General features: G+C 40.8%; 1 protein-coding gene across 6 annotated transcripts in view; it reads left to right on the top strand.

Moving 5' to 3' along the window:
* The window catches only part of LOC139464942 (ras-associated and pleckstrin homology domains-containing protein 1-like), a 218,761-nt gene that overhangs the window by 147,972 nt on the left and 44,793 nt on the right, over positions 1-25,996 (top strand). For 5 of the 6 annotated variants that reach the window (XM_071246562.1, XM_071246560.1, XM_071246563.1 and 2 more), the window contains one exon: positions 21,599-21,704. In XM_071246562.1, the coding sequence (XP_071102663.1) occupies positions 21,599-21,704 (106 nt within the window). Of the gene's footprint in view, positions 1-15,560; positions 15,579-21,598; positions 21,705-25,996 lie in introns of those variants that run through there. The other variant, XM_071246565.1, reaches the window with a different exon arrangement.

Genomic DNA, 25,996 nt, shown 5'->3' on the forward strand with positions numbered 1-25,996 from the left:
CACCAGAAATGGGCTTCAGACATTGTACCCATGTCGGGAATCAAACCTGGTCTTCTGAATGATGACTCATCGCTATATGGCTGAAATAATGCTGATACGACGTTAAATTGTAACTGCATGATGAGCAAATGTTTTTTTCACAAGGCTGCCCTATCTATGACCCTCTTGGACGTAAGTAGGTTCAAATTCCAAAATAGAGTGAAACACGATCTATGGCATTGTATGAATTAGGTTGTATTTTCCAAGGTATGAGGCAAGCAAAGGGCCGTAAAGGATTCTTGTGGGACAAGTTACAATGTGCCCTGGGTTAGAATAAGTTGCTGGAACTATTCTTGTCGTAAAAGTCAATTAAATGGATAGGGTGGTCAGGTTCGGAGATTTGGTTGATTGTGTGTCATAGTGCCAAGATTGGTGTGTCTGTTCCTCAGTACTGTACTGCTTGTCAACTATACCACAGTTTAACATGAATAGCCACTCAGATACTGTGAGTATACTGACTCCGAGCCGATCAGTCCTTGGTTGAGCTCCTTAATGCCGAGTGCCAGACAGGGTAACAACAAGAACCTTTAACATCTTTTGGTATGACATGGCCGGGGATCAAACCCGGACCTTCCACTCTCTGGGCGGACGCTCTACCACTAGACGGTCACGGAGGCGGTCATATGGGATGAAGAAGTCAGACTGTAACTTGCTGAATGTGCGGCATAGCTTCTGGATTGCGTAGGCCATTGCTCATGGTTCAATCCCTGGTTTGTCTGGGCTAGACCCCATTATTTACACTTTGCCATCAAGGAGCTGGGATACGGCAAAAACAAATAGTTACATTTTCTATACATACATTGACATGATGTAATTTAAAATGTATTTTACTTAACTTTTCTTGTACATCTTCTGGACTTCTCGTACTGTCCAGTGACGAGGGAATTCTTTTGAGTTCAGACTCTATGTGGAAATATTTGAGAGGCCTTTAGAAGTTGGAAGAACATGAAGACATTAAAGTTTTTTGGACAACAACTGAATAAGTCACTGTGACTTTCCACATAATGCTTACTCAACATTCTCCTGATGAAGTGGCAAGAAGCTACTCTCCTCCTATTCTCAAGTGTTCTGCTCCTGCTTCCCACATGTAAGATGTGGACCAGACGAGTCTATTTTTAACTGCACGATAGATTGCAGTGTTTAATGAAGCAACTTGTGACCATGGACTCCTCAGGCTGTGTGACCTCTCTGTCCACAAGGGATTCAAGAGGATTATGAGTCTATATGAAAATTATTGTCAATATTAGGAATCATTTGCACAGGGTGTTCATTGATTACTTGATACTGTTGGTTCCATTATGTCTACAAAGTAAATTCAGTTTGTAGATAGTCATTACACCTTCAAGAATCGCGAAGACACCTTCAAGAATCGCGAAGACGTTGCACAATGTCCTGAGCAAACACAGCGACCATGATAGCGTGTGGGTGTTAGTTTACATGACCAGTGGTTATTGAATGGTTGGTGACATGATTGGCTGCGGGTCGTGTGAAGGGAGAGAGGTACACACACGGAGAGGTTATCTGGGCACTGATCGATTGTCAAGGACAAAAGGGGAGGCCATCCTAGTTTGCAGGACATGATTATACCCAGTATAAAGTACATTTTAAGCTCAATCTATGAACTTAATGTTTGCAAATGGATAAATGATATTATCTTGCTCCATGGAGTTTGTCCATGTGTCTGTCCGTCGCATTTTGTTTTGGGAGCATAACTCGGAACTGTTAAATATTAATACAAAACTTTGCGTATGTATCAAACACATGCTGAACTGGTGCCTTTTGGTGTTTTGGTGTTTCCCCAAAAATATTTTTGGTGTTTCCAAGGCAACAAACTTAACTTAGATTGAAATACATGTAGTGTTTCAAAGCATAACTCGGGAAACGTTAAATATTTTATTTTGAAACTTTGCATGTGTGTCAAACAGATGCTAAACAGGATACTTTCACTCCAGAGCGTAACTTAAAAACCAGAAGGGTTGTAGTGTTCATTTCTGGATCATATATCCATATTCTTTTTATATATTATCCATGAAACTTCATACCCATAGTAGCAGAGTACTTAAATTCTCGTGCTATTTTGGATTTTTCCACTAAAAGATCTACGAAGGGTTGTCTGAGAACCCTTACCATGATTACCTTATTAAGATGAACTTGTACAAGGTATATGGTGAATGGTTAAAAAATCACAAACCACAATTTGCATGTGAAACCAAAACCAACCTCGTTGTGGGTTTCATAATTTTTTTGATGCTTGCAATTAGGCCATTCACAAAAGGACCGCCTCCGTGTTCTAGTGGTAAAACCTCTGCCTGGAGAGCGGAAGGTCCGGGGTTCGATCCCCAACAGCGTCATACCAAAAGACGTCAAAAGATAATACTTGTTGTTACCCTGTCTGGCGCTCGGCATTAAGGGGCTAAAACAAGGACTGGTCGGCTCGGAGTCAGTATACTGTGTCTGAGTGGGGTATTCATGTTAAACTACGGCATGGTATCTCAGTGAGCTAGCACTATAAATCAGCATCAGTCTGGACTAGTACAAGCAGCCACACAAACACACACACGTACATGCACGTTGCTATATAAGTGCAATGATCTTGGACACGGCGTTAAACCCCATTTCACCCAACCTCACCTCACCTCACCTCACCTCACCTCACCTCACCTCACCATTCACAAAAAGTTCCAGTGAACCTTCTAGACTTACCTTCACTTCCTCTGTACTACATGAACAGACAAAATGCCATGTGTTCCATGGTGGGGGATAAGGATGATGCTGTTTTCTTGTTGGTTTTTAATTATTGTCATCTTGCTCTTTTGTCAGGGTCAGTTATTTATGGTCAAGCAATGACCGTTGTGACATGTTATCAATGAAGAGACTTCAACTGGTTGATAATACTGGCAGTATCACCTCAATCTCATTAAAATCAGATCTTAGTTCTCGCTACAAATTTGAAACCTGAACAAAAGAACATTCTGGAATGGCAAATAGATGGTCTGGATTGTATGGATACAGTCGTTAAACCCGTAACTACCGTTCGGAGTTAAAGTTTTTGAGGCTGCATGATCAGAAATCACATTCCAACTGTCACTTTCATAATCTGGTAAGCGATGGTCTGATTAGTCGGATGAAAGGTCGTTCTGATGTGACCCCTAATGGGATGTCCTCAGCACTTTGTTTAGCTGTAGCGAGAACTGAGGTCTGATTTTAATGAGATTGAGTATCACCTGGTCATTATGACCATAGTTATTGTCAATACTGGCGAGACTTTCACTGGTTGATAATACTGGCATTATCACATGATCATAATGATCATATCATCAGTACTGAATAGGCAGGTTGAGGCAATATCCTAATATCACCCCTCTCAGCTATGGAGATATAAATATCACAAAAAAATAATTTATGTAATACACCAAACTTAACGCAGCGTCAAAAATTAGCACTTGTCCTATAGTCCGTGCTAAACTGCACTATAGTTAAATATCACAAGGACTACATGTAGTAGAAATTTTCCCTTTTAGGGAGTTTGCTATGCATTATCATTATAAGGACTTGTGGACTAAAACTGTTAGTTTCTATCGCTGTTAACGACTTGAGAAAGAAGTTGTGAGGGATTCTGAAAACCCCCATAGCTTCCACTGATCTCCCGTCTTCTACTTTAATCATCGTGATAATCAATAACATGAAGACATGGCTTGTTTAACTGTCGCCATAGTTTCAGCCAGGATCTCACTCTAGGGATAACTGAGTTTGCCTGCGTGCTCAAGTCATGATAAATGTGTCAATTTGTAATTTCATGAATTTGTGTTGGCAAAGATTGCTCAGATATCTAAGGTGCTCAAATTGCTGAGTTGTCTCCCATAGCAATCCAGGATCCTATTTTCATCAAAGTGGTAAATGTCTGAGATCTTCATCACTTTGGAGGGGCGGTTGGGTAGCCTAGTGGTTAAAGCGTTCGCTCGTCACGCAGAAGACCCGGGTTCGATTCCCGACATGGGTACAATGTGTGAACTCCGTTTCTGGTGTCCCCCGCGGTGATATTGCTGGAATATTGCTTAAAGGGGCGTAAAACCAAACTCACTCACTCACTCACTCATCACTTTGGGCTTTCTTACACATCAAGCTGACACACTAGTTATAACTATATTACTTTCAACTCACCCTTAAATTTTGTACTTTAAATGCCCAAAAGAGTGTATGTATAGATCTCAGATATTTTGCATCAATCTATCAAAAAATGATGCTGATATGTGATATGTACTGATTTTGTTCCCATGTAGATGGTGATATCGCACATAGTTACCATGTGAAATACAGAGTCATTGTCAGATGCGATGACATCATCATATGCCGACATGTGATGAGCTGACAGCGTGCTGCCTCATCAGTTTGGTGTTAGCTGTGTTGCCAATGATGTGAGTGTGTGATTGAGTTGAAATTGTTTCATCAAACTCATGACAAACCAGTTGATACAAGTTAGGGCGGGAACGAGTCCAAATTTACTACCCGGGTATCCACACCCCTATAACCCGACCCTACCTGGACACCCGCTGTAGGTCTCAAGAGATAGGTCCAAATGTCCGACTAGGAATAGTTTGACTGTAGCCCTGGCAAAATGTATTTAGATACACAAAAATAAACAATCTGGTCATGCAGAAACTGAAGTTGAATGAAGTTTTATCTTTAATCAAACATATTAAGTCAAAAGGAATGCAAACATTTTCACTTATAGTGTAACTATAGAGTTCTAGATCATTTTTGTCATTAAACACGATGTCATGGGATAAACCATGGGTCCAGGTAGTCCTGTGGGTACCCGGGTCCTACCCAGTACCCACCAGACCTATGTCCCCGAGTTACCCAGCCCAGCCCTAATACAAGTGCTATCAGATTACAATCACCATAGCAACCTATGTGAACACACAGTTCTCACTTTCATTCACTCTCACAACAAAACATGACCACTGGAGTCACTCACTCACCCTTTGAGTGAGTGAGTGAGTGAGTGAGTGAGTGTGGTTTTATGACTGCTTTCAGCAATATTCAGGCCATATCACGGAAGGGAACACCAGTAAGGACACACACTGTACCCATGTTATAATAATAATAATGCTATTTGTATAGACCAAAATCCACATATAAGGAATAGAACCGGGGCTTTTGACATGAGCTAACACTTTAACCACTTGGCTACCCTATTCAGTCTTCAAAATCCCAGCCCCAAGTTGTTTAGGACCAACATCATGTAATACTCGGTTGAACCGGAATTCCTGACAAACAGAATGTACCAGACAGCGAGTGCCTGTATCAAGCAAGTCAACCTGGCCTGGATGTAGATCTGGCCTATTACCGACTCTGTAAACGACTGGAAATGAGCAACGTGGTGGCAACTTGCGTCACTACGTGAAGAGTCGTGAAGAGTCATGAAGAGTCGGTGAACAATCTTCACTATCAGCCTCTTTTCCAATTTCTAGAGTATCAGTCTGAGCCCAAGACGGGTGATTGTATTGACGAAGTATACAAGTTATTCGTGGATGTTGTTATCCCCAAGCTACTTCAATCTCGTGTGGTGGACAAGGTTCGAAGACTCGATCTGACTTAGTAGTTAATATTGGGGTCTTGTCTGTACATAGCTGCTAGATATGTCGGTGTTTGTTAGATGCTGTGTTTTCAGTGGTCAATGTTGTGTTTGATATGGTAGTTTGGCTTTTTCTTATTCTTTGGCATTTATTGTAGAATGGTATTTGATCTGCAAGCATATTTTTTTATTACTTAATATATACTTAATAAATACTTAATAAATACTTAATAATACTTTGTGTCCTGTTTTTGCCAACACGGTTGGTTGGTTTGTTGTTTAACGCTGCACTCAGCAATATTTCAGTTATATGATGGCGGTGTGTAAAATAATCGAGTCTGGACCAGACAATCCAGTGATTAATGTCATGAGCATCGATCCACGCAATTGGGATTGATGACATTCCCGTCCCATTAGTCGCCTTTTACGACAAGCATGGGTTGCTGAAAACCTATTCTACCCCGGATCTTCACAGGTCCAACACAGAACATTGTGGCCAGATACATCTGTGTTTGTTAGGACAAAGGATGTGTGTTTATATGCTCAACAAAAAATTTTTAAGGATCATGAATATGTTATATTCAGCAGAATTGCTTCAAGCTAATTTAATCAGATTTTGACAAGTTTTCAGCCCGTGATGTTGACTTAAAGACAGTTATAATACAAATGTAATCATAGGCCGACGCCTACACTTATGAAATACACTGAATTGAATTGAAAAAGAACAAACATGTGGTATGTCCAAATTCAGTTTATTCAATGTTTCGTATTGCTCCTGATGAACTTCTTTAAATACTGCTAAGATATTATTGAAATTAATAGTAAATAATTTATTGATATCTCTTCAAATTTCAAGGGAGATGTTTTTGAAACGAGCTTGTATAAGTGTGACTCATCCTGTGTGTGTGAAAATGTCTTGAGGCATGTACCGTGTTCTGGATGATACCTCAAGGACATTCTGCGATTATTCTCACTCTTGTCTGGGATATATTCTTCTTAAAGCATGTTTCCTTGAATTGATCAGCGCTGCTGCAAAGCATTGTCAGTTCGTGAGACAAGTCTCACGTTTTTCCTGCTTGGAGAAAGGCAGTGGATTTAGAATTTACTCTTTTGAATAGCTGGCTGGTTTTATTTTTAACATCATGAGGTGTTATATCTCCCAAGACTTGGCCTCCAGACTGTGAAATTGTAGAACTTGATTCATTTAAATTCAATCTTTTAACATCTTTTTCCTTGGGCTTTCCGATCCCATGAAAAAATACAGTTTATATCCTTCCATTTATTGACTTACGCAGAGTTGTGTTTGTTGAGGAAATGAAGAGAAGTGGCCATTTACATGGCATATTGTCTGTACAGACAGTGGTTTATAAGTGATTGAATAAAATCGAAAACCATTTCCATATTCCTGAGAAATCTCTGCCGTAAGCAGGGTTGATTGTACGTTTCTGACTATATCATCACATGTGTCTATGAATCACCATCAAATAGTGATGATACCAGGTGATCATGAGAAGGTGAGAGTAACCTGCCCGGTGACACCCATCACAAACACATGCAAAGGCAAGTGAATTGTTCACCTGAAAAAAAACACAGGAACATATGGTAAAGTCAAAGTATTCAAATTGCATTGAACATCTTTTTGTCACTTGTGCGTCAAATATGGAACTGTCATCCACAAGTGTGCCTGTAAATGTTTTGAAAGAAATGTTTGACCCTTAGGTGTGTTATTTACACATCATTTTGTCTTTCTAGTCAGTGCTTATAGCAGTAATTATTTATATTTGTGTAAAGTCTTCGCAAGATACATGTACAGTAACATGGCCTCAAGGAAGTGAACGATAACAATATCATTTCAGAGCTCAAACAGCAATGGAAGAAATCAAGATAAAATTATTCATTCCATGCAGGAAGAACAAAGATTAAAAGTCAAAATGCTTTTAAGAAAAGTGACACTTCTTACTTAGAGAGAAATTCTTACCAACTGAAGAATTAAAAGAATCATGACAACAAAAATATTAGCCGTAAAAGATTAAAGTTAAAATTCTCTAACAAAAAGTGATATTTCCTGCTCAGCTTTTAAAAATAGTGGAAATTAAAAGAATCATGACAACAAAATCATTAGCTGTATTTATGAATAATATGGGCCAAGATGTAGTGCACATTCTCCAAGATAATGACTTCTTCAGTGGTGAGTGTGACAACTTGGTGGTCCCCTGATGCTTAGTTCTGACCCCGCCCATGCCATGTGACACATCTATACGCTTCCTAATCGACATCCGCAATCAGCTGATATGAAATGAACGTGATCAGTATTGATTCTAACCCAGTAATAATAACTCCCTCCAGTCATGGCATCAACAATGTTGGCCTAGATCCATCTGCAGGCACCCTACCATCGGTGCTTGTCTCAGACAGGGAAGACATATCCTGGAACAGTAGATTGGTCAGGACTCCATTGGCGCCAGTCCGTGATGTAAGAAATTCATATCATTCGACGGATTAGCTCCATGAAGTATTAGTGAGTGAGTGAGTGAGTCGGGTTTAACGCCACTTTTAACATTATTTCAGTTATATCGTGGCGTGTCAGCTTAATGTGGGAGGAAAGCCTGAAGTGATGCAAGTCGCGGACATTTACCACTTCGGTGAAACCCACGAGCATGGGTATGGTGCTGACAAACCTAGAAACATAATTGGGGCGAACCAGGATTCGAACCCACAATCATAGGTTTCTGGTGTGCCCAAGGGATGCAACTCTGCACAGCGAATCATGGCGCCTTAGACGCCTGGGCCACCCGTGCCCCCCCATGAAGTGTTCAGTGTACTATATGAATATATATGTCTTGACCTTTCCATGTAGGCCAGCCTTACCGGGAAACACTATGAATAGAATGTTGGTATTCATTCTTGGTCCAGCTCTTGGTTGGGGCAATGAATTAGGCAGGTAGGGTGTTTAAGAATTGTAGAGTGTGTAAGACATTGTAGCATCAGGAAATTGGTCAGATGAAACTTTGTAGTGCACATGTGTAGATTTGTGGCACCATTTTAGGATCATTTAAAACTGTTCCCTTGAACAAAGACCGCCTCTGTGATCTAGTGGTAGAGCATACACCTGGAGAGCAGAAGGTCCGGGGTTCAATGCCCGGCCGTGTCATACCAAAAGACGTTAAAAGATAGTACTTGTTGTTACCCTGTCTGGCACTCAAGGATTGTTCGACTTGGAGTCAGTATACTGTGTCTGACTGGGATATTCATGTTAAACTGCGGCATGGTATCTCCGTGGGCTAGCACTATAAATTGGCATCTGTCCGGACTAGTACAAGCGGACAGACACACACACACACTCACGCATGACACACACACACACACACACACACACACACACACACACACACACACACACACACACACACACACACACACACACACACACACACACACACACACCGCTATATAAGTGCAATAATCTTGGACGCGACATTAAACCCCATTTCATCAGATTTGTCTGAGGTTTCAAGAAAAAGTGGTTTGACGGATTCAATTTAATTTGAAAGGATCAGCTTTAATGGACAGCCCTCGGATCAAGAATCTTCATTGATTAAGAAGGAAGTTTATCATGGTAGTGGAGTTAGGCTGTCAAAGGTTTTTTTACTGTTTAATCTTTGATTAGTTACGATGACATTTTGTGATAAGGGAAAAGGTCCATTCAGATTAAATTTGATTTTTTTTCAATAAACTAGAAAAACAGTTATCTTCAAGTATATATAATGAATCTACTTTCACTGAGAATATATAAGTACTTGAGAATCTCCACCAGGCTCAGGATTGAAGTGTGTAACAGTTGCTCTGTGATGATTGAGATACATCTGATGCCATCATGCCTGACACATTTGTCAGGTGTTAACGATGACACTCAGGGGTTCAGTGATGATCTGACAGAAGTGAGGAGGTTCCACCTCTCATTCTGGTTAGGATGCTCTTGAAGGTGCTACAGCAGGCGATATAACCTGTATCACATGGAGTGTAGGTGGGTATGAGTATATATTCACCAGATTGGTGGACTGATATGCTTCCTTGAAGATGTGCTGACTTGTCTTGGAGTAGTTATCTGAGGTTATCAGGATCAGGTAATGATATCATCTGGATGCTTGCCAGACATCGTGCGTGAGGAGTAGGAATGGTTCTGATATCAAATGTGGATGACTGCTTGGATAGCTGTGATGATCTGTATCTCCGATAGTTACAGGGGCAGTCAGGTAGCCTAGTGGTTAAAGCGTTCGCTCGTCACGCCGAAGACCCGGGTTCGATTCCCGACATGGGTACAATGTGTGAAGCTCATTTCTGGTGTCCCCCGCCGTGATATTGCTGGAATATTGCTAAAAGCGGCGTAAAATCAAACTCCCTCACACTCCGATAGTTACAGTAGCACTGGGTCTTGTGTGATCACACAGATGTGTTAGAGGAAATGATGTCACTGTTTTTAATGTTTATTTTTGTCTTGTAACAATGGTAAATGTACAATGGATTCTGGTTTTAGTAGTGATTTGTTTATGATTATAGAAAGGGTTTTGTTGCTTTTATTGTAAATACTGTGATTGTAAACGGGACATTGTGAGACTGGGTCATTGAAATAACATTAGTTGAAGCAGAATGAAGTCTATGGATTGCCTTCAGGTACAACCACAATATCTCAGCATGAGTGAGTGAGTGAGTATGGTTTTACGCCGCTTTTAGCAATATTCCAGCAAAATAACGGCAGGGCACACCAGAAATGGGCTTCACACATTGTACCCATGTTGGGAATCGAACCAGGGTCTTCGGCATGGCAAGCGAACGCTTTAACCACTAGGCTACCCGACCGCCCCCATATCTCAGCATGAACAAATGGCAGGTATTTCCTTGGACCTATCTTTTTATTAGTTAGTTTACAGGTGTATATTCCAAACGTGTAGCTTTGAAAATGAAAAAAAATAATATGAATAATTAATATCAAATTGTAAACATGTAATTTACCAGTGATTTCTGTAGATGTCTCTTAGACGTAATAACAATCAAATTTTAGATGACGTATGAATGGTTACTTCACTTCCTAGAAGTTAAAGAACAACCAATTCTTTTGTATCACTATATTTAGTTAATCAGTCATACCATGATCCGGGGGCACAGGTGGCCCAGTCGTCCAAGGTGCCGCATTTCGCTGTGCAGAGTTGCGTGCCTTGGGCACACCAGAAGCCTATGATAGTGGGTTCGAATCCCGGTTCACCCCGATTATGTTTCTAGGTTTGTCAGCACCATACCCGTGCTCGTGGGTTTCACCGAAGTGGTAAACGTCTGAGACTTGTATAACTTCGGGCTTTCCTCCCACATTAAGCTGACATGCCGCGATATAACTGTAATACTGTTAAAAGCGGCGTTAAACCCAACTCGCTCACTCACTCATGCCATGATCCCATTTCAAAGATCTGTCATGCCATGAAGGATTAACTAGAGTAAGATGAAAGAACTGAAGGCCTTTATCTTCATTTGTGGGGTATACATTTTGTCATTATTGAAATTACAGACTTAAAAAAGAAGAAGACTGTTTATAAAATGTTCCATATGATGTAATTGCTCAAGCTGGGTCCAGTAGACCCATGAAGCAGATAATTAAGAAAACTGCCATGATGGATTTTTTTGTAGAAGTTTACATAATTAATAGTCTATTACATATGGCAGCAGTAACTACAGCTTAAACATAGGATTTCAGTCAGTAATTGACCCTGTGAGGATTAGATAACAGTAATAACCTTGGCAGATTGCTCCAAGTCCTGCTGATGAGGCAGGCTTCCTCTTAGACTAGCACAAGTCTCTAAGGCAATAATTATGAGATTAAATCATGATTTCTAGAATATGTAAATAATAAGAACACGTTGTCCTTATAAGAGACTGGAGTCCTCACACATATCTAGACTTGCTTATTAGGAGGTTAGAATTACTAGACATACTAGACATTTCTTTCTGTGCAGCCTTGGAGCAAGGCTAGCTTCCTCTGGGTTTGCATGCTTCCACTAATGGGCAGATTCTCTGGGTAGTAAACTGGTCCTTGAAGCTATCTTTTCTAAAAGATAATAATTTGAGGTGGAACTCAACCAGGCTCCTTTTGATTTGTTGGAGCTATTGGGTATTTACTCAGATGTTATCTTTTTTATTGCATATTTATATTTTTTGAGTATTTGATATATCTTTAGTATTTGCTCTAGTTTATTGGGTATTTTGAATCAGTGAGAAGTCATTTAAAAATACCTTGTTATGTCAAGCAACTTGAAATTAATTATGTAACATTTTTGTAATCTGGTCAGGATTGGTGTCCTCGTTGATTGCATGTCATTGTACTCAAATGGTGTGGGAATTTATTAATCAAAACAAATCACTGGATTGTCTGGTCCAGATTAGATTACTTACAGGTTAATGTCAAGTAGCTGGAATATTCTAAGTGTAGCATTAAGCAGCAGACAAACACAATGTTACCCTATGGTACACCAAGTTGGCTTGAGTTAAAATCAATACATGACCCTGTGAAGATCCGGGGTAGAATAGGTCTTCAGCAACCCATGCTTGCCGTAAAAGGGGATGATGGTTGTCGTAAGAGGCAACTAACAGGATCGAGTGGTCAGACTCGCTGACTTGGTTGATGCATGTCATCAATCCCAAATGCGTGGATCAATGCTCATGATGTCAATTACTGGATTGTCTGGTCCAGACTGGATTATTTACAGACTGCTGCTATATAGCTGGAATATTGCTGAGTGCGGCGTTAAACAACAAATCAACCAACCAACCAACCCCCAAATCCCATGCAAGTCTACAATACTTTGGCAAGTCTTCAAATGGAGATATGCTCTGGGCTCTTTTGTGTTTAAAAAGAAGAAGCCAATTCAACAAATTAATACCGGTACTCTAAGAATATTTTCATTTCAAAGATTAGTGGTTAGGCTACAGGAAAATACAATCAGCCAAGTTCGCATGCCCCGTTCTCGGACATGGAGCTTGTTTCAATGCTCCTAGCTGTGGGGAGGAAATACACTGAACAACGAAAACAACACTAGACATGCAAGATTTTGTCGGAGATCAAAGAATCACTGATACATGTATTCGTCTCAGTGAGAGCCCATGCCCATTGAAGACGACCTCGGAGATGATTGTGTTGTGATCGATATGCGCCGGTGTGATGTTATGTCGTTCAGCCATCTCTAGCTGTGGTAATTTGAATATTGTGTCTGAGATATGGTCTGTGATCTGTGATATGGAATATCAAGTATATGCCATATGGAGTGTGATAGAACCTGATGCCAATTAGTCTGAAACTGATAACTTATCTGAAAATGCACATTTTTCCCATTTGGTAATATGGAGTTCAAAGTTGATCATGTTATTTGTTTGTTGATTCAGCCCTTCATTAAGTCAAAGCTTGAGTCTTTTCATTGTATGACCTGTTAAGATCCGGGGTAAAAAAGGTCTTCAGCAACCCATGCTTGCTGTAAAAAGCAATGATGCTTGTCGTTGAGAGGCGACTATCGGGATCGGATGGTCAGGCTCGCTGACTTGGTTGATGCATGTCATCGATCCCAATTGCATGGATCGTGCTCATGATGTCAATCACTGGATTGTCTGTCCCAGACTTGATTATTTCCAGACCGCCATCATATAGCTGGAACATTGCTGAGTGTGACGTTAAACAACAAACAAACAAACAGTTCTTTGTGTGGCAGTGTCTCTTTTAAACAAAAGCAACTAAACTCTTTCCATAATCATAGGAAATCTCTGCTGAAAATAGAGTCCATTGTATGATCCTGACTATACCATGAGCATGTGTTTATAAATTACTATCTAACAGTGATGACACCACATTTTTCCCATTTGGTAATATGGAGTTCAAAGTTGATCTGATGACTTGGTGGTAATTTCAATGCATGCAACATGTTATTTGTTTGTTGATTCAGCCGTTCATTAAGTCAAAGCTTCAGCATTTTCATTGTATGTCCCGTGAAAATCCGGGTAAAATAGGTCTTCAGCAACCCATGCTTGCCGTAAAAGGCGACGATGCTTGTCGTTAAGAGGCGACTAATGGGATCGGGTGGTCAGGCTCGCTGACTTGGTTGATGCATGTCATCCATCCCAATTGCGTGGATCGATGCTCATGATGTCAATCACTGGATTGTCCGTCCCAGACTTGATTATTTCCAGACCGCCATCATATAGCTGGAACACGGCTGAGTGTGACATTAAACAACAAACAAACAAACAGTTCTTTGTGTGGCAGTGTCTCTTTTAAACAAAAGCAGCAAAACTCTTGCCATAATCATGGGAAATCTCTGCTGAAAGTAGAGTCCATTGTATGATCCTGACTATACCATGAGCATGTGTTTATAAATTACTATCTAACAGTGATGACACCAGGTGTTTGTGGAAAGGCGAGACCCACCGGTGGCACCCATAACGATGGGGACCTGTTCGGGGCTTGCACAGCTTAACTGTGTCACCAGCATGTACGCATCCATATAGCTCGTCTTGTTTTTCAATCTACGAACTGTCCTTAAAACTATCCAAGTTTGATCTCTATATTTTCTGAATTATGTATACATTGATTGGTATGAAACAATTTGTGTGCATAGTATGAACAGATTTGTTTGTCTGCACATTTCAGCATTCTTCCAATCCTTTTGCATTCAGCATGTCAAAACCGTGATTGTAAATGACACAAAGAAATTTGTAGAAATTGTCAGTTTGTAGTGTGACAGTTTCGTGACATGGTGTGTATGTTTCTTCACATAACTTCTTGGTAAACGTGAGGAGGTGGTTCAGGTCATGTATGTGTGTCAGCCCTCAAAAAACACACCAGTGACTGGTTGAATAATTGCTGTGTCAGCTGGAGTAAGGCACCTGTCACATAGTTCTACTTTGTGATTCATTCTCAGTGGGAAACACAATGATTATGTAAGTATTACAATATGGTCCTTGTGGAGGAATAGTCGTACTGATGTTCTTGATAGGGGATATTCACTGTATTATCCTTGTGCAGGAAGATGAACCATATTGTCCTTGTTCATGAATATTCACAATATTATCCTTGTTCAGGAATATGATCATATTGTCATTAAAGAATATTCACAATATTATCCTTGGTCAGGAATATGATCATGTTGTCATTAAAGAATATTCACAATATTATCCTTGGTCACGAATATGATCATATTGTCATTAAAGAATATTCACAATATTATCTTTGTACAAGGAAGATGAACCATATTGTCCTTGTTCATGAATATTCACAATATTATCCTTGTTCAGGAATATGATCATATTGTCATTAAAGAATATTCACAATATTATCCTTGTTCAGGAATATGATCATGTTGTCATTAAAGAATATTCACAATATTATCCTTGGTCACGAATATGATCATATTGTCATTAAAGAATATTCACAATATTATCTTTGTACAAGGAAGATGAACCATATTGTCCTTGTTCATGAATATTCACAATATTATCCTTGGTCAGGAATATGAAGCATATTGTCCTTGTGACAAGATGTTCACACTATTGTTCTTGTTGGCGGATATGAACAATAATGTCCTCAGCAGTGGGTAGCAAGCAGTAGATGGTGTCATTGAGCCACAGAGGAAACCGCCTCTTCAGTGGCCTATGCTCTCTGACCTGGAAGAATCGGTTCCTCAGTTTCAGGAACGCAGGTCAAAGGTTATGAGGTCAGCTTTAAGGTTACAGGCTTGAGAATGGAGATCATTGTCAGAAAGTGTGGTGATGTGTATTTATAGTGTAGTACATATGGGTCCCTGTTGTTCATTCATGGTGGGGCTCAAAGTGTGGAAGGAAGGGCTGTAGCAGTGTCTAACAGTCATCTGCTGGAGGATGTTTCAATCTCTACAGGATTATGCTTGATCTGGTTATTCCATTATAGGAAAATGTAAGTATCGTGTATCCTGAAAATATTCATACATGTCAATGGTGGGGAAAACTATGACATTTCTTGCCATTTGTTTCTTGGGGCCAAACTTCAAGAGGTACGTTTCCACTTGTGACATTTCCTGGAATATTTGTAGATTGTGTACTGTGGATAGGGTGAGAGAGGGGCGCAGGGAGGGGTCTTGGAGCCATGTGAGGGGAATGTTCTCCAAGGATGAGGTGCTGCTAGAAACCATTGATGGACCCATGACACAGATGCTGGTTGTGCCATATGTGGGTGATTTGAGTTTTGTGTGAGTTGCTGCAAAGTTCAGCATCTTTCATGTCATACATTGTATGGTATAAATTGTACAATCGATTCTGCTTTTGGCAGAGATTTCTATTGAATATGGAAAGGCTTTTGTCATTTTTATTTCATGTCATACAACTCAAAAGAAGTTAAAGAATGTGTTTGATAGGCATTACTATGAAGTTGACGGATGACAAAGTAGACACAATTTATGGATAACAACGGTGTAAGGATTTATACCGAAACGTTGCCTTTACAGTAAATAAAAAAAGTTGTTATCCATAAATTGTGTCTACTTTGTCAAGTTAAAAAACAGTCGTTATTTTTATATTACTCTAGTAAATATGTCTTGTTATGGCCATTGTCATTTGGAAAACTTGGCTGTTCCTTAATTTCTTTTGAGTAATATATATTCATTTTAGTACATTCATTATTATTCCAAACATAGGGCATTTTTAATGATCTGATATTATATTTTCAGTGATGTGCTTTGTTTTTTATATCAATTTTTTGTGTCGATGCTCCTGACCTAAATCCCAAAAAGCAAAATAATATCTTTCATATGCATGTATAGTTATAAATAAACCCAGTAATGGAAATTGAAAAATCATTTCAACACTACTTATACAATATTTGCAAATATTTGTTTATATGATATCCCAACAGGGAGCCATAAATATTCATATTTCCAGATATTAATTTTCATGTGAAAGGCTTTATTGATGTAAAAATAGCTACTATTGTTTGGATTAATGATACTTAAAACCTCAGTAGTAAAGGGAGAAGAATGCTAGTTTACCATAACACTCTCCAATTTCAATAACCCTGGCTACTCCGTGGAAACTCTAATGGTATAAAGTACACATTGCCTCCACGACATTTGTTGGTCAATACACCATCGATTCTGTCTCTGACATGGGATTGTATTTGTAACGGTCGAGTGATTTATGGTTTGTGCCAAGTGTGTAGATCCATTGGAAAACAGGAATCAATTATGATCGGCAGCAGTGGACAGGGTAGTCACCTAGTTAAGGCGCCGACGGTGCAATGACAGTTGCAGCAATGGCGGCACCAGCCTCATCACGGCTGTACTGATAATGTGTCATCTACGACTGATAAATAGTACTTAAAATTAAAATTTGTCATTCATCAAAATGTGAATATTTTTCAAAAGTTATACTACTCAAAAGAAGTTAAGGACCATCCGATTTCATGTCAGCCTTAGAAACTAACAGTTTCAGTCCACTAGTCCTTATAATGATAACATATAGCAAAACTTTAAGGCTAATTTCTAATGCTGCACGTTTCTCTGTTTATCTGACATGACAGATTTACTTTTGTAAAATGAAAGAATCAGGTGTCCTTAACTTATTTTAAGTAGTATATTTGCAATAATGGGGAAAATATACATTTTGTATTTATAATATTTATTTTGGTTATCAGATATAAGGAAATTACATATCTGATAATCAGCCATATATCTTGAAGTCATTGAGATGTTAACAATCTTCACTCTAAATATGATATATTCAATATAAGTAACATTTTCCTATTTAAAGATCTCTATTTTTAAGCCAACCGTATTTTGATAGCGCAAAGTAATTATTTTGTTTTATTGATATGATAAATACAGTTATTCCTCTGAGACAGAGAGCAGTATGATATTGTTTACGGTGTATGCTCTGTGTCTATATGCGTATAGGATATCAATATAGAGTTAAGCTTTTCAAAGGTGTTTTTCACACCTTGTTGTCATGACTAGTGGTTATCAATTAGTATTCCAACCTTCATGACGACAACCAATATTTGCTCATCTCCGATCTGTGTGGGTTCGGTACTATTGGAGGAGGTAGTCGTTATGTTGTGGTAGTTGATTGGAGTATTATAGAGAATCTTGGTTTATTGACACTAATATATCATTTATCTTTTGCTGGTTTCTTTTGTACATTACCGTATTCGACGTAATAAGCGCCCTGGGCGCTCTCAAAATTAGAAATAAAGGGCTCTTTTGGTGAAAAAAAAAAAAAAAGTTGAAAAACCGTAAATTTCGTGGTTTATGCTGCCAGTCTGAAATGTTTAGATATTTTTTTCCAGAATTTAATTGGCCATAATTAAGAGACATATAACACACGAGTGCGTATTATACACGAATAAATAAGTCCTGTGTACATTGATCAGTCGGAAGGGGTACTATTTGGGATTGTTCACTAGCCAATATATTAGCAAATATCGCCATGGGTGCTTATTAGAGCGGGGCGCTTATTACGTCAAATACGGTAGCTGTTGATTGTTTTATATGACTGATATGCAGGTAAATAAGTTTCATAATACCACTTTTTGCTTTTGTGTAGTGCACACCTTTTTCCCCCCAAAAATACAGCTATGCAGAGAGGGGTATGCATAATACTGTAAATTGTGAAATTGTCTCCAAAAGAATGGGACACTGCCCTCTAGCCAAAAATGCGACTCAATGTGAATGCGACACCCCCTCCTCTCAAGCATCAGTGCATTTATATCTTCAGAAAATGTCCTCTGTCAGGGTTACAGGAAAAAACATCCACAATCTTGTATTGTTGATATAAATGCGATGTTTAATAATGCGAGCAAAGACCACTTGCATTTTTCGCATTTAATTCACGCTCTCATTAATTTCAAGATTTAAAGTACATGCCTACAGATACAATTCTTCCGATCACTGCATCAAAATTCTTTAAAGTAATATTGTTGTTGTTTTTTTAACAGAATCACTGGTAGATCTGGAAAAAAATGTGTGTTCAGTTGATTACTATTTCCAGGTTAGTTTCTGAAATAAATATACATGGTATTCTGAATCTAATGTCTAGAAGAACGGGAAATAGAACTGAAGTGGTGTGTCATCATGTCTGGTGTTTTTGTTTTGCAAATTTCACGTTTTTATTGACAAAGTTTGTTATCTCAATTTGTTCACCTGAGGCCATGCTACGTTGTTTTTGACTGAGCATTATTCTCAAAAAATCATTTCCTCCAAAATACTGCATCCCATAGAGAGGGAGCACAGTTTACTTGGGTGTGCCCGAAGTTAGGGAAATACGGTAATCTTTGTTGATTCACTCGCGATTCATGTATGATTCTGTCACCATCATGATTCTTATATTTATGCAATTCTTCCATATTTGGCATTAAGGGGCGGTCGGGTAGCCTAGTGGTTAAAGCATCTGCTCGTCACGCCGAAGACCTGGGTTCAATTCCTGACATGGGTACAATGTATGAAGCCCATTTCTGGTGTGCCCGCTGTGATATTGCTGGAATATTGCTAAAAGCGGGGTAAAACCATACTCAATCATTCACATTTGTCGTGAATTCTAGCACTTCTACTTGTATGGCATTGTCATGTAGCTTGTCAGATTTGTGCATACAGCCCTACGTGTAGTGATTCACAGTGAATGGAATGCTTGAGTTCTCCCAGGAAATAACAAGCATCTTCCGATGTGGCTCACACCTCACCAGGTTCCTTCAGACTTAATATACACACAAAGTGGCTTTGATTGAGACAAATGGCAGAGGGACATTTTCCTGATTTCATCAACTTTTGATAGATCATTCTTCTATCTTCACTCGGTCAATGTAAGGGACCAGTCGGAAACCCTGTATACATATTAGAGCAACACTTTTCTGTTTTTCTGTTTGACTGACCAGAATGCTACGATTGGTTGGTTTGTTGTTTAACGCCGCACTCCGCAACATTCCAGCTACATGACGGTGGTCTGTAAATAATCAAGTCTGGACCAGACAATCCAGTGATTGATATCATGAGCATCGATCCACGCAATTGGGATCGATGACATGCATCAACCAAGTCAGCGAGCCTGACCACCCGATCCCGTTAGTCGCCTTTTACGACAAGCATAGTCGCCTATTACGGCAAGCATGGGTTGCTGAAGACCCATTCTACCCCGGAATCTTCACGGGTCTGAATGCTACGAAGGCTGGCTATTGAGTATAAAGCAGTGCTCCGAGTTAACTATATTTTCTTAAGGACTAGTAAAATTAAGTTAATGGTGGTCCAGTGGTCATGTGTTATTTTGGGGACAAACAAAGGAATTTAAGGTTGTACGACTTTTGAAATCAGCAATAGATTGACTCTAAGCACCATCGTGTCCAGTAGAGATCCTAAAGGACCAGTAGCTGTTTTTGGTCCTGGTCCTTTGGACCACTGACAAATTTTGGCCTGTGACAAACACTGTAAAGTATGTTGTCCTTTTACGTTACTTGTTACATTGGACCCAAGATCCGGGGTAGAATAGGTCTTCAGCAACCCATGCTTGTCGTAAGAGGCGACTAACGGGATCGGGTGGTCAGACTTGCTGACTTGGTTGATGCATGTCATCGATTACCAATTGTATGGATCGATGCTCATGATGTGAATCACTGGATTGTCTGGTCCAGACTCGATTAATTACGGACCGCCGTCATACAGCTGGAATATACAGAGTGTGGCATTAAACAACAACAACAACAACAAAACCCAAACAAACCCAAACCACCATATTACATTGTCAGCTTGTTTTTCCCCTGGTTCTGATAAACAAGTACAGTAAACTACGGTTATAACGAACTCAAAGGGTCTACTATTTTCAGTTCGTTATAATCGTAGTTCATTATAAGCATATATACAGCATAACTACAGCACATAGTCGGGACTAAAAAGTAAGTTCGTTATATCCGCCAGTTCGTTATAAGCATGTTCGTTATAACCGTAGTTTACTGTAATTAATTAGTTGTGTCCTTGGCCTTGTTTTGTGAAATTAACAGGAACAGCAAACATACCAACATATGCTTCTCCATTTCCTCCCCACACTTTCCTCCTCAACAAGTTTTCATTGATCTTTTATGTATATGACGCCAGAAATTTCATTTCTTTGCTAAATGTTTATTCTAATTAGGCTTTGAAAAAAATACCTCCTTTTCAGCTTTAAAGCTGCAAAGTCAGTCAGGTTTCAAGTTGTTGTGTTTATTTCATATGATGTGGGACAACTTGTTCCATAATGTGGCATTTATTACCTTACAATGTACAGTTATATTAGTATTAATCAAAAGGGCTATCTCCAATGGACTAATGGCTGGAAATAGACAGAATCCATATATGCACATGTTATAGGTTTAACAGAGCAAATGCTGTCATGAAAATTGTAAAGGTGACCAGAGTGTGTTTGCAATGTCTGGCGGACCTGTGAAGATCCGGGGTAGAATAGGTCTTCAGCAACCCATGCTTGCCGTAAAAGGCGACGATGCTTGTCGTTAAGAGGCGACTAACGAGATCGGGTGGTCAGGCTCACTGACTTTGTTGATGCATGTCATCAACCCCAAATGCGTAGATCGATGATCACTGGATTGTCTTGTCCAGACTCAGTTATTTACAGACTGCTGTATATAGCTGGAATATTGCTGAGTTCGGCGTTAAACAACAAACAATCCAACAAACAACCACACACTTGAGGTTGTAATGATGGTTTATTGTCCTTTAGACTTACACCTGAGATCAGATTGTTCATACCTGAGTTGTTTGGATTAGCTTGGCAATTGGTAAATTGGAATAGGGTAATCAAGCCTAATGGAGTTATGAAATTGCACTGAGAGAGGCTGCAGTGTTAAACCTAATTCACTCACTCACGATGACAGTGATGCTTATGGCACAGTGATAAATATGTGTTATGTCTGTGAGAAGATGTTAAACGGAATGTTTGTTTTTCCAGAATGTGGACTCTGACGGCACGGGGACTGTGCGGCGACGGAACAAGACAATAGTCACACCCAAAATGGCCATGGAGAGCTTCCGGTTCTCCTTCCTCAACTCGGAGGGTAAGTACTCCATGTTCCAGGCACCATTTGGGCCCGTACTCCATGTTCCAGGCACCATTTGGGCCCGTACTCCATGTTCCAGGCACCATTTGGGCCCGTACTTCATGTTCCAGGCACCATTTGGGCCCGTACTCCATGTTCCAGGCACCATTTGGGCCCGTACTCCATGTTCCAGGCACCATTTGGGCCCGTACTCCATGTTCCAGGCACCATTTGGGCCCGTACTCCATGTTCCAGGCACCATTTGGGCCCGTACTTCATGTTCCAGGCACCATTTGGGCCCGTACTCCATGTTCCAGGCACCATTTGGGCCCGTACTCCATGTTCCAGGCACCATTTGGGCCCGTACTCCATGTTCCAGGCACCATTTGGGCCCGTACTCCATGTTCCAGGCACCATTTGGGCCCGTACTCCATGTTCCAGGCACCATTTGGGCCCGTACTTCATGTTCCAGGCACCATTTGGGCCCGTACTCCATGTTCCAGGCACCTTTTGGGCCCGTACTTCATGTTCCAGGCACCATTTGGGCCCGTACTTCATGTTCCAGGCACCATTTGGGCCCGTACTCCATGTTCCAGGCACCATTTGGGCCCGTACTCCATGTTCCAGGCACCTTTTGGGCCCGTACTTCATGTTCCAGGCACCATTTGGGCCCGTACTTCATGTTCCAGGCACCATTTGGGCCCGTACTCCATGTTCCAGGCACCATTTGGGCCCGTACTCCATGTTCCAGGCACCATTTGGGCCCGTACTCCATGTTCCAGGCACCCTTTGGGTCTGTACTTCATGTTCCAGGCACCATTTGGGTCTGTACTCCATGTTCCAGGCACCATTTGGGCCCGTACTCCATGTTCCAGGCACCATTTGGGCCCGTACTCCATGTTCCAGGCACCATTTGGGTCTGTACTCCATGTTCCAGGCACCATTTGGGCCCGTACTCCATGTTCCAGGCACCATTTGGGTCTGTACTCCATGTTCCAGGCACCATTTGGGTCTGTACTCCATGTTCCAGGCACCCTTTGGGTCTGTACTCCATGTTCCAGGCGCCATTTGGGTCTGTACTTCATGTTCCAGGCACCATTTGGGTCTGTACTCCATGTTCCAGGCGCCATTTGGGTCTGTACTCCATGTTCCAGGCACCATTTGGGCCCGTACTCCATGTTCCAGGCACCATTTGGGTCTGTACTCCATGTTCCAGGCACCATTTGGGCCCGTACTCCATGTTCCAGGCACCATTTGGGCCCGTACTCCATGTTCCAGGCACCATTTGGGCCCGTACTCCATGTTCCAGGCACCATTTGGGCCCGTACTCCATGTTTCAGGCACCATTTGGGCCCGTACTCCATGTTCCAGGCACCCTTTGGGTCTGTTCTCCATGTTTCAGGCACCATTTGGGTCTGTACTCCATGTTCCAGGCACCATTTGGGCCCGTACTCCATGTACCAGGCACCATTTGGGCCCGTACTCCATGTTCCAGGCACCATTTGGGCCCGTACTCCATGTTCCAGGCACCATTTGGGCCCGTACTCCATGTTCCAGGCACCATTTGGGCCCGTACTCCATGTTTCAGGCACCATTTGGGCCCGTACTCCATGTTCCAGGCACCCTTTGGGTCTGTACTCCATGTTTCAGGCACCATTTGGGTCTGTACTCCATGTTCCAGGCACCATTTGGGCCCGTACTCCATGTACCAGGCACCATTTGGGCCCGTACTCCATGTTCCAGGCACCATTTGGGCCCGTACTCCATGTTCCAGGCACCATTTGGGCCCGTACTCCATGTTCCAGGCACCATTTGGGCCCGTACTCCATGTTCAAGGATCCATTTGGGCCCGTACTCCATGTTCCAGGCACCATTTGGGCCCGTACTCCATGTACCAGGCACCATTTGGGCCCGTACTCCATGTTCCAGGCACCATTTGGGCCCGTACTCCATGTTCAAGGATCCATTTGGGCCCGTACTCCATGTTCCAGGCACCATTTGGGCCTGTACTCCATGTTCCAGGCACCATTTGGGCCCGTACTCCATGTTCCAGGCACCATTTGGGCCCGTACTCCATGTTCAAGGATCCATTTGGGCTGTTAGACCCCTAGTTTCCCTTCTATCCATGAAACCAACCTTGAAACCTTCCCCACTTCTCCAACAGACTCCTCAAGACACAGCAGCAGTGAGTGTTTGATGTCAGTGCTGAAAAACTTAGGTTTGGTTCTTATAGCCCAGTGGAGGGTGTCTCAGCCCATTGCTCAGAAAGTACAGTTTGATTCCATACATCACGAAGCATATCCCACCCTCTCACGGTGACTGAACTGCAACATGGCTCTACATCAGTGTTAAACTAACTCACTCACTCACTCCCCCGCCATGAAATTGCTGGAATATTGCTAAAAGCGGCGTAAAACCTCATTCACTCACCCAACCTGGTGCCAGGTTGATTGAGGGGCTGTGCGGTAGCCATGTTGTTGTGGTATTTGCTCATCACACCAAAGGTCTAGGTTTGATTCCACACATGGACACAATATATGAAGCCCATTTTCTGATTTTCATGATATTGCATTAATATTGCTCTCACTCACTCACTCACTCACCCACACAACCACCCACCCACCCACTCACTCACTCACTCACTCACTCTGGAGGCTGTTCATGTCTGTGCCATAGTTGGTTCTACACCAAAGTTGTGGGAGACCGGCCCTCAAACATCAGCATGGAGCTTAGTGAAATTTTTTATGACCTCTGGAAAAGGTTTTCCTCAACATCCGTTAAGAAACTTAAGTTTCTTGTTAAATACCTTTCTGAAATAAAGAATATAGGTTAGCCTTGTCAGCTGTCAGATGCATGGTCTGTGTCAAAACAGGACTGAGAGTTTTTGTAATGTGTTTGAAAGAAGATTAATGTTTCTGAGAACCCATTCCATAGGGTGGACCGGTATCAAGGTTTGTTGTGAAACTTTGAATGAGCATTATATCAGAAGCCATCTTTCCTCACAGGACAACGCAACAATTACAAGGAGAATATCATATATTGATGGCAAATTTTTTATCATAAGTTCAAGAGTTCTGGAGGATTGTTGGGTCATGGAAAAATCACTTGAATCTCTTGATTCCGGATGTAGACTTGCCTTGAATGGTTCTCCCTGATTCTACTTCTGGGAGACAGTCCTTCTTGTAACCACAGTTTTATAATGGAAACGTTTCTACAGTGTTGTCATTTCATTACGTGTTTGACTTCATTCATCAATCATCATGAGGTATAAATTTGATTTTGAAAGAACTAGTTGTTGGAGTATTGGATATTGTTTTGCTACTGGATGGGTTTTTTTAGTCATTAGGATCAAAATAAGCAAGTGAGTTCTTGAGTCTGTAGTCCAATCTTCACTATTCATGAACAAATTCAGAATGATAGCAATGTATCTCTGTGTTACATACTGTTGAATGTCCAGGATGATTGCCAATTGTGTGTAAGTGTTGCTGCAGACACACTTCTGAAGCCATCCGTTTTTGGGCCATGTTGATGGTGTGGACAAATGAAGCATCGGTCGCCTACAGAAACAGCCGACAAACGATGTGGACTTGGCTTGACCGCCCAAACCTGATTTCTCACTATAAGTGCAGGCAAACAATTTGGCCAAGTCTGTGGCTTATCTAACTTGATTTGGTATTGTTTGTGGCAATTTACTGCTGTCCGCTGATTGCACGTTTTTGTTTCACGCGGCCCACATCTTGATCAGCCATAGCCTCTGTATTGTCTTGATTGAACGGATGTGAGCTGACTGTCTATACGGTTAATTGGGGCTTGTTTACTTGGACTGCAGCATCAGATTAACTTGTTGTCAGCAGACCTTCAACGTTAGCATCCCAACTATGAAAATAAAATATGATAGTAAAACAAACAAAGAGTTAAAATTAAGCCACCCAGAAGAAATCCTGAAATACTTAAAAAGCTAATATTTCCAAAGGTAAAATTATTTATTGTCATTTTTTAGTAATTTACAGGAAATTGCCCTTTCATATTCTCATTTTAACACATTTATTTTGATTTTAAGCACAGATAAATTTTTTCATTTTTTTGTTTTGTATTTGTCAATATGCAGGATAAAAATATAAAAAAATATGAATATTTAGTTGTTGATTTAAGATTAGTTACAGAAATACAACAAAATGATGTTCAAAATCAGCTCATTTCAGCAGTAGTTTTGTTTACTGTTTTAGATAGTATAAGGCTTGCAAAGGGAAGGTTTCTGAAGCATCTGCAGGTTACTTTAATCAACCACATCTGTCGTTTATATTGTCAAT

Source organism: Haliotis cracherodii, unplaced genomic scaffold (assembly GCF_022045235.1).
Source record: "Haliotis cracherodii isolate W230 unplaced genomic scaffold, xgHalCrac1.p SCAF_17, whole genome shotgun sequence".
Classification (NCBI taxonomy): Eukaryota; Metazoa; Mollusca; class Gastropoda; order Lepetellida; family Haliotidae; genus Haliotis; species Haliotis cracherodii.